The following is a 9,163-nucleotide window of genomic DNA, read 5'->3' on the forward strand; positions in this document are numbered from 1 at the left end:
TAGTCATACAGAATATCAAAAGAAATATATCCAAGGTTTCAGGCTTAAAATAAAATTAATTATTTTTACTGTTTCATCAAGTTCATCCAGAAGAGTTTTTCAGTAAAAATGTCTTGTTTCTTGCAAGTGCCTGGATATGGAGAACACAGGTTGATGCTACTGCCTTGATTAATGCTGACGCGTCAGAACTTTACCCACCTTGCTTTCGTCCCATAGTGTGAATGTCAGCACAGTAAAAAAAAAAAAGACAAATAACATCTTAGTATCATTATGAAAGTTACAAGTTCACGGGCTCCCTGCAAGTGTCTTGAAGACCCCGTGGGTCTACAGGTCGCACTCTGAGAATGCCGTTTGGAAGTGGCAAATGGCCGTCTCCGAATTGGACGGAGCTGAGGTACTAGTCTCAGGCTTCCCCCATGGAGGAAGGCACGGCTATTCATCTGCTGTTCCCTCCTGGTTTCCCACGGAGTTACAAGACGCTGTACCAGCAGCTCTGAACCACTGCCCTTTCCCTTAGTTCTAACTGTTTCTTTTCCCTCAACTAATATTTATTTCTCAGCAAACATTCCTATTTCTATACCCACCTGACTTTTACTTAGTGATTTCTTTTTATTTATTCTTAAAATACAAGGTTAAAAGAAATATATATACAGGAAAAAAAATCAAACATATTCATACATATGCCTAGAGGGGCCAGTACTTGGCAGATAGCTAAAAAATGCACTATCACGGTTTTTCTTATCTATTCAATGCCACATTTTCTAAACCACATAACATCAGAATTTGTGCCAAGGGCTACCTTCATTCCAGGAAGTTTTTCAGAACAAGAAAACAGGGCACAGGATGATAAAGTCCAAACTGCACCTGTTCCTAAGGAAAGTGCTGGCCTGCTAACGGAAAAGAAGTGATATCTGGGGCAATTCCCAGCCATTGCCCCAAATAGTCGATTCCCATGGCACAAACCTCCTTGAACCAATGCCAAGCTCTTTCCCGGTATCCCTGTCCTGGTCCACATGCCTGCTATTCATTTCAAGGCCACACCCTCAGACTCTCTTATAAAATCTGAGTCTTTTCTGACCTGACCAACCATCCAGCTACCTGCAAACAGGTAAGTGGGAGCTGAGAGGAGAGCCATGGCAAGAGTTTACCTCACACATTTGGGGAAAGGCTATAGGAGGATTCTGGTCTTCAAAGAACATCAGTCTTAGGGGTAAGAGGGTGTACAGATTCTCCAATTATTTCCAGGATCATAAAAGGGGATAGATGTCACCAAGATCAATTGATTCCAAGGAGTGTTGTCAAAGGAAAAGACAAGAGGGAGAACAGAGGGATCCCTACATGCCCTCTCTCTGACCGCACTTCTTTAACGATCTCTGATTGCTTCTTCACGTCACAGACATTGTACGATGCTGCCTCCCATGGCCCTGCCCAGCGTGTCCTGGATCCTGTTCTCCTGCCTGATGCTCCTATCGCAGGTGCAAGGTGAGATGTCTCTGCCTCCAGCACTGGGTTCCCTGTGAACGCTCAGGGCCAAGAGGCGGAGGAAGCCTCCTGTGTGATGCATGTGGCAATGGTGAGGTATCTCCTCACGCAGTGAAACTGCCTGCCATTCCTCCACCGTCACTCCTTCCTTCAGGGTAACTCATGGTGGGGGGCACCACGGCGGTCCATTAACAGTGGAATGAGATGGTTTCCATTGTGTGAGTGGACTTTGGCAGGATGAAGAGAGAAAGCAGGAAGGGTGAGTAGTGAGAGAAGCAGGAGAATGACTGGAGGACTTGGTGTGAGAACAGTGAACTCCGAGTGGGGGAAGTGTTGGACTTTGGAATAAAGGGGGAGGGTAGAACAAAAAGGGATGCTTCTTCATTTAATAAGGGAGCTAGTTCAAGATCAAGAAATCCTGAAAGTGTTGGAAATGATGAGAGGTAGGCAAGAGTTTGGTGTTCGTTCCCCCCAGCACTGGCTCACAAATATTCCCACAGTCAGTCCCAACACCCAGTCCCACACTTTGTTTCACTCCATTTCTCTCTCTTACCTCCATCCACCCCAGGTCAAGACCCCGAGATTAAACTTAACGCTCCACAGAGCAACTGTCCCGAAGGCTCCTATTACCATCGTTTCTACTGCTATGCTTTGTTTATGACACCAAAATCCTGGTCTGACGCACATGTGAGTAGGTGCATTTACAGGTAGAAGTATTACATTAGAGACAGGAGGGAGAGGGGATGGTCTCCATTTTCCAGACTTTTTTGGGAGTGAGAATGAGCACCCTCATCTTTTACACACACACCTCTCCTTACCCCTCAGCCCTGCCCTACCCCAGTGACGTCTCCTCAGTCTGTCCCTTCCTCACACAGATTGCCTGCCAGAAGCGACCCTCGGGATTCCTTGTGTCTGTGCTCAGTGGGGCTGAAGCATCCTTCTTGGCCGCTCTGGTCAAGAGAAATTCCAACACCTGCCCAAACGTCTGGATTGGGATTCATGATCCCACACAGGTGCAATGACATCGCCTGTCTGTTATCTGTTGAGCTGCTATGGCCCTTCAGGCCCACGCCTTGTCCCTGTGCCTGCCCAGAGAACTCCAGAGCTTAGAGATCTGCAGGGGCATTTGGGGGAAGGGAGGACCTGGAGGCCAGGTGAAGAGCTGAGTTCTGTGAAGGTGGGTAGTCTCCAGCTGAAGTTGATCTGCCTCTTGTCAAGATTTGTATACCATTCAGACATGACAGCCTGTAATTCAGTTCTCTGAGCTTCAGTGAGGAATCCTACATGAAGATGAGATGCATTTTTCCTTGTGGAATAGTCATTGCCTTTGAGGTTCAGAGTGTAATGATAAATTCACTGCTAATTGTTGTCCAGCCAGTAACATGTTACTCTGAGTGGTTCCATTGGTCTTTATGGTTATTGACTTTTGAATTTACCAATAGGAGCAAGGAATTAGGAAAGAGGAAAGCTCTGTGACAGCATATGGAATAGCAGACCAGACTCCATGATCCCGAGGGAGGATCAGGTGTTCACCTGAGGGGATCTGCATGAAGAATTCTAATGACCACTCAACCTTACCTGGCTCCATCCTCTACTCCGTAGGGCTATGAACCCAATGCAGGTGGATGGGAGTGGAGTAATAATGATCTGATGGATTACAGTGCCTGGGAGAGAAATCCTGCCACCATTTCAAAACCGGGCTACTGCGGGAGCCTGTCCCAAAGCTCAGGTAAGAAAGGGAAGAGCTATCTTCTGGCCAACCTTTCCATCCCCTCGTCCCCATTTCTGGGCCTCACCTTCAGGAACCTCACCTGAGCCCGGACACGCAGTGTTGGTTTGTCTTCTCCCATCTCCTTTCATCTCTCCTTTCAGTGAGTTTCCTTCCCCTGGAGAGGGTCCCTGGTGAAAATGAGGGCGGAGCTTTGAGTCCCAGGCCAGAGTCTGGGTTGTCTCTCCTTTGAGCCCTGAGCTCCACCAGCCCCACTCACTCTAGCTCTTCCCTCTCTCCAGGATATCTGAAATGGAAAGATTATAACTGTAACCAGAAGTTACCCTATATCTGCAAGTTCAAGAATTAGGTGAGTCCAGCGGGCGTGGCTCAGTGGTTGAGCATTGATCTATTAATCAGGAGGTCACAGTTTGATTCCCAGTCAGGTCACATGCCCAGGTTGCGGGCTCGATTCCTGGTGTGGGGCATGCAGGAGATATCCGATCAATGATTCTCTCTCATCATTGCTGTTTCTATCTCTCTTTCTCTCTCCCTCCTCTCTTGAAATCAATTTAAAAAAGAAAGAAAAGAATTAGGTCAAGTGGGAGCCAGCGGCCTGAGTTTGGGATGCAGCTCATCGTGGGACCAAGTGAGGACCCACCAGGAAGGAATATTTTTTGCACCCCTCAAACCCAACCTCTTCTTTTTGACCTTCCCTCCTCCTTGCCCTCATTTCAGGCTTTCTTTGTGTCCAATGGCCTGAAGTCTCAGAGTGTAATAATAAAAATTTTACTCAATACTTGTGTTTTTTTGTGTTCTAGTCTCATAGCAAGACTGAGGAGTCAGTGGGTGAGGGAGAAAATCTAGGTGCTGCCTTTATTGCGTTTCATTCAGGCTCCTGGGACAATGACCACAGGGGCGTCCCCATCAGCATATTTGCAATGAGGATGTAGGCCCTGTTCACATAGGATTCAAGTCGTGTGCAGACAAAACACTGGTCTCCACACCCTCTGCTGCCCCCGCCTCCTGATGGTGTGGCACCAGCAGCATCGGGGGTGACTGTTAGCCCACGATGGTGCTACTATAACAGCACTTCTGACATTACTGGACAGAGGGTTGGTTGTTTCCTTTAATGTGCAATCTAAATTGGACCTTAACTTTTATAAAACATTAACTACTTGGACTGTGGTAACAGCTGAAATGTAGAGCATTAGAAGTTGTTACTCTTAGTAAAGAAAAAGGTCGGAACCATTTGAAAGCCAACAACTTTTCCTGCACTCATTACCCTGATACCTGCCGAGGCTCCAGAGCGCAGGGCCTTCTCATTTCTGCTGGAGCCTTGAGCGCTTAGGAACGTTAGTTAAATGGTAATTGTGACACATTGTGGAATGCTGAGTGTGGATTGGGCTTAAGAGTGAGAAACTGCAGGAGGCTGCAGTCTTAGGAAGGTTGCTACTCTTTCATGGGTTTTACTCCTGGAACCCCACCAGACTCTTGTGATGAAGAGAAAAATAACTATTTTGAATCTGTCTAGATAAAGACACCACAACAAAAGAAAACTGCATGTTAATGACCTTGATAATTACAGATGTAAAAATCCTTAACAAAATGTTACCAAACCGATTGCTGGGGTCCAACCCCAGCAGGTCTAGGGGTCCCCAAAGGTGTGGACGGAGTCGGCGAAGAAGGAATGACATGGAGGCTGTGTTCAGTTGATCATCATCCTAGCCAGGATCTCCAGCCAAGTTCTGGTCAGGATCTCCAGAGAAGTTCTGGTTAGGATCTCCAGCCAGGTTCAGTCACCAGGTTCTAGTCAGGTTCTCTGGCCATGTTCTATCCAGGTTCTATAGTCAAGATCTGTAGCCAGGTTCTGTCCAGGATCTTTTGCCATGTTCTCTCGCTAGGTTCTGTCTCTAGATTCTGTCTCTAGGTTCTGTGTCTAGGTTCTGTCTCTAGGTTCTGTATAGGATCTCCAGCCAAGTCCTGTCTCTAGGTTCTGTCTCTAGGTTCTTCAGCCAGGTTCTCTCACTAGGTTCTGTTTCTAGGTTCTGTTTCTAGGTTTTCTCCCTAGGTTCTGTCTCTAGGTTCTTCAGCCAGGTTCTGTCCAGGTTCTCCTGCCATGTTCTGTCTAGGTTCTCCAGCCAAGTTCTGTTGCCAGGTTCTGTCCAGGATCTTTTGCCATGTTCTCTTGCTAGGTTTTGTCTAGGATCTCCAGCCAAGTCCTGTTTCTAGGTTCTGTGTCCTGTTGTCTTGTTACATCTGTATTTATACCAGTTGATTCCAATCCTATCGATCTCTATTCCAAAGGTTAGGGCGTTTCTTATCTCTGTTCCAGGGAGTAAAGATTATGTAGCTTAAGCGTGATTGTTCTTAGTTAAAGTGATTAACTACCCGCCTGGGTTTTATTCCCTCCCTAACTTCAGGGAAAAATTCCTACCTGGGGAAACAACCTTTCTCGGAGAGGTGACCTTGGTTAAAACACATAGCACCAAGAAGGGGAGCAAACATATTAAGAACAGTATGCCATATACGCCAGGTCCCTTGAAACATATGTTGTGCAGATGTTTCTTCTCTGCAGCGACTGTGTCAAGCAGCAAGGATTGACCGGCTCCTGGCAACCGATTTCAACAGAACATTAACAGGGTCATACACCAAGACAAGTGGGAATTATTTCTGGGGTACAAGGAAGGGTCAACATATGCAAAACAATCAATGTGATATCCCACATAAATAGAATAAAGGCCAAAAATTCCTCGCTCATATCAATAGATGAAGGAAAAGCTCTGAGAATCGATGGCACAACATCACACCTGTAGTTAACAAATAAGGTGCTATGCACTTAAATATGTTAAGAAGGTAGATCTCATATTTAGTGTTGTTGGCACAAAAAGAAAAATCCATAAACAAATAGTAGAACACAAGGAAACTTTCAGAGGTGATGGGAATATCTGATAACTTGGGTGTTGAATGTCTAATAACGAGTAGGCTGTTAGTAAAGTATGTACCAAATATTACATCTTTGCTCATTCTGGCAGATACTGCATATTTGCAAATCTGACTATACTACATGTGAGGTTTTCATTCTCAAATAAATAGATGAAGTGAACAGCTAGTATCTACTTTTCTAAACTGATGTTCGGTAAGTTTCCTGTACCCTTTCTAAGATAGGCTGCCTATCTCCAAAGAGAGAGGACCACCAACTACATCTGAAATGTAACTAGAAGCGCATCTAGTCCTTTATGTAGAAAATGTTTTTCTATTATTATCTGTACAGTTAGGGACTACTTCCTCTTTATTCTCTAAAATTGTTTGTATGGGATTATGTATTTTTTATGGGAAAATGTATATTTTTGGGGACTTTGGTAGAAGTCTTCTGAAAACTCCCTTGACCTAAGAGATTTTAAAAAGATATATAGATTAAATTGCTTAGTAATTATAGTAGGACTTTCAAACTTCTATTAATTTCCTCTAAAATAATTAGCAAATTTTCAAGCCCAGCCATAAAAAAAAAGAAGCCCATTTAGGAGTTGCATGATAGAAAAAAAAAAATGACAATAGTCCTGGGCACCTGGCAGTCCAGCTCCTTCACTGGACAACCCTCCCTCGGCCCGACGTGTGAGTGTGTCTTAGAAACACAGAGTGTCAATGGTCCTTGCAGGGCTCTGGGCTGCGTAAGTGACCACATTCCCCAATACCGAGAAAGTCCAATGAGGGAAGATATGTCTATGGCAGTAATGGCGAACCTATGACACGTGTGTCAGAGGTGACACGCGACCTCATTTTTTGGTTGATTTTTCTTTGTTAAATGGCATTTAAATATATAAAATAAACATCAAAAATATAAATCTTTGTTTTACTTATGGTTGCAAATATCAAAAAATTTCTATATGTGACACGGCACCTGAGTTAAGTTAGGGTTTTTCAAAATGCTGACACGCCGAGCTCAAAAGGTTCGCCATCACTAATAGTGTGTTATCCTAATAAGTGAGCACGTGCAACTGCAGCAGTCCCGGGCTGTTTCCGTAGCTCAGCAAGCACACACAGTGCTTCTTTCTCCTTCCGTCCATTAGAGCAAACCCAGGTCTTCGTTAGTCATTGTCTTTAAAGTTTCTTGCATGGGTGGAGGGTTGGGATTCTTTGTGTTTGAAGGAAGGAGAAGAGAGCATTGGTATATTTTTAAATAAATCGACATATTTTCCCTAAATATAAGAAAAGAGAAAATATATCAAACAACTATTTATTCAACTCCTTTTTGTTAAAATTTTATTAGCATTTTAAAAGTGATATTCTCTAGGAGAGGGTCACACCCATAGGAGAGCCAGTAGGCCACAGGGAGACATTTCTGTTTCACAGGTAAACTTTACCCCTCTATTGAAGTTGCCCTTGCTCTCATTTCACTCTCATCGAGTCAGCAATTTTATAAAAAACAAAATAGGAAGTCAGTGACTTAATGGGAAATAACATCTCCCCAAATAAGCTCCCTTTGTCTATTTGGAGTTCTCGTTCTCTGCATTATCTTGCCAGGAGGGCTAATGGTTTGTGCATGGGTAGAGACCCGAGGCGTTTAGCTGCAAGGTCATTTAAGAGAAGCCAAAGAAGAGGAATTTTGAGCACATCAGCAAGGTTGACATGGGGAGCCGCGGGGTCTGATTCTGAGTTTGGAACCACCTTTCCTCACTATTAGTTTCCTTTGCTGCAGCTGTAACTGAACAATGGTTATCAGTGGAAAAGGAATTGGACCAGAAGTTGGTAAACCAGATTTTGATTTCTGCTCTGCCTCTTCTTAGCTATGTATCTGTGCTACCCCTCATCATTTAAATGAGACGAACTAAATACCCCTTTTAGACCAGGAAGGTATTGAACACCAGCAGGTATTGAAGCGATTTCCCCAAACCTCTCCTTCCCATCCAGATGTTTCTTATTCCGGGTTTGTTAATGCTTTGTTCCTGTTTTCCTCTACTTCCAAGATTTTTGCTCTTAATTTAAACATTGAACTCTATTCCTGCTATCTCCACACTAAGTGTTTTATGTGCTTTCCTAGTTGGATTAACTGACAAATAATGACACTCTTATCTCTAACAATCTATAGTATAAAACATACAACAAAAAGTGCTTGGCAAAGCATTAAATGTTAACATTCTGCATTACAGATCCAGGAAGTATTCAACCAGGTAGCGATTTGCCTAGTACCATCAAACCATACCATAAATGAACCTGCACTCATTTGTTCACTTAAACAGATTTAGGAGTTCACCATAAGGTTATATGCTTGATTAAAATCATCAGGCTTTTGAAATGATTAGAAACTCAACTATGCCTTCAAGTATAGCACATCACTCCCACCCCAATCCAGCACAATGCTGAGAATAGGAACTCAAGTGCAAACAGTTCCTAGTTCCCTTGATTTGCTCATATAAACCATTGTTGACTCCAATCTTGAACGTTTATATTGGGTGACCTTCAATCCCAGCACCTTCTGCCATTTTCCTTAATGTATGACTTTGGTCTTTCTAGGGCTTTCCTTTCCTCCTTTAGGTTTGTCTCTGCTTCCCTGCTGTATCAATTATGATACTTTTGGCTATAACAGAATATCCAACCGTAAGCAGTTTAAATGACACAGAGATTCATTTATTCACTTAAGAATTGGGGCAACAGGACTTTTCAGGTAGACCAGAAGCTCGGAGATGACGGGACTCTAGGTTGACATCTGCCTGGTTGTCTTGACCTTTTCCTCATTGACTCAAAATAACCACAGCACCCTGGGCATCATCTGACAATTTCCAATGCAGTGAACAAGGGAATAGGAGGGAAAAAAGACTTCCTTCTCATGTTTCATACACTCTTTCTTATTATGGAGAAACATTTTTTTCTCATAACATTATGGTTGATATAATCTTACATCTCATTGGCCAAAGACGGGTTGCAGTTCTAGTCTCTAATGAACCACTACAAAGGGATTGAGATTGCCATAAT

The 9,163-nt window shown here is 43.7% G+C and overlaps 1 protein-coding gene across 3 annotated transcripts; it reads left to right on the plus strand.

The window, feature by feature from the left end:
• The first annotated feature begins 1,086 nt into the window (after nucleotides 1–1,086).
• On the plus strand, nucleotides 1,087–3,987 carry LOC139019548 (regenerating islet-derived protein 3-alpha-like). 3 transcript variants are annotated; one of them, XM_070428546.1, is made up of 7 exons: nucleotides 1,087–1,108; nucleotides 1,397–1,482; nucleotides 2,051–2,169; nucleotides 2,358–2,495; nucleotides 3,085–3,211; nucleotides 3,493–3,560; nucleotides 3,772–3,987. In XM_070428546.1, exons 2-6 carry the CDS (start codon nucleotides 1,407–1,409, stop codon nucleotides 3,558–3,560), a joined length of 528 nt encoding a protein of 175 aa, XP_070284647.1. In that variant the 5' UTR covers nucleotides 1,087–1,108; nucleotides 1,397–1,406; the 3' UTR covers nucleotides 3,772–3,987. The 3 variants fall into 3 exon arrangements, with proteins under 3 accessions (XP_070284647.1, XP_070284649.1, XP_070284648.1); XM_070428548.1 differs by having other exon boundaries at nucleotides 3,776–3,987; XM_070428547.1 differs by lacking the exon at nucleotides 1,087–1,108 and adding an exon at nucleotides 1,188–1,210.
• The last annotated feature ends 5,176 nt before the right edge of the window (nucleotides 3,988–9,163 follow it).

Source organism: Myotis yumanensis, unplaced genomic scaffold (genome assembly GCF_028538775.1).
Source record: "Myotis yumanensis isolate MYYU_CA2020_CCGP unplaced genomic scaffold, mMyoYum1.0.hap1 SCAF_11, whole genome shotgun sequence".
NCBI classification, from domain to species: Eukaryota; Metazoa; Chordata; class Mammalia; order Chiroptera; family Vespertilionidae; genus Myotis; species Myotis yumanensis.

What these genes read in the sequence shown, in the direction of transcription:
- LOC139019548 (XM_070428546.1), top strand. Translation starts at nt 1,407, where the DNA reads ATGCTGCCTCCCATGGCCCTGCCCAGCGTGTCCTGGATCCTGTTCTCC. An exon ending in GCTCCTATCGCAGGTGCAAG is followed by an intron (nt 1,483 to 2,050) that starts GTGAGATGTCTC and finishes CATCCACCCCAG; the next exon opens with GTCAAGACCCCGAGATTAAA. An exon ending in GAGCCTGTCCCAAAGCTCAG is followed by an intron (nt 3,212 to 3,492) that starts GTAAGAAAGGGA and finishes CCCTCTCTCCAG; the next exon opens with GATATCTGAAATGGAAAGAT.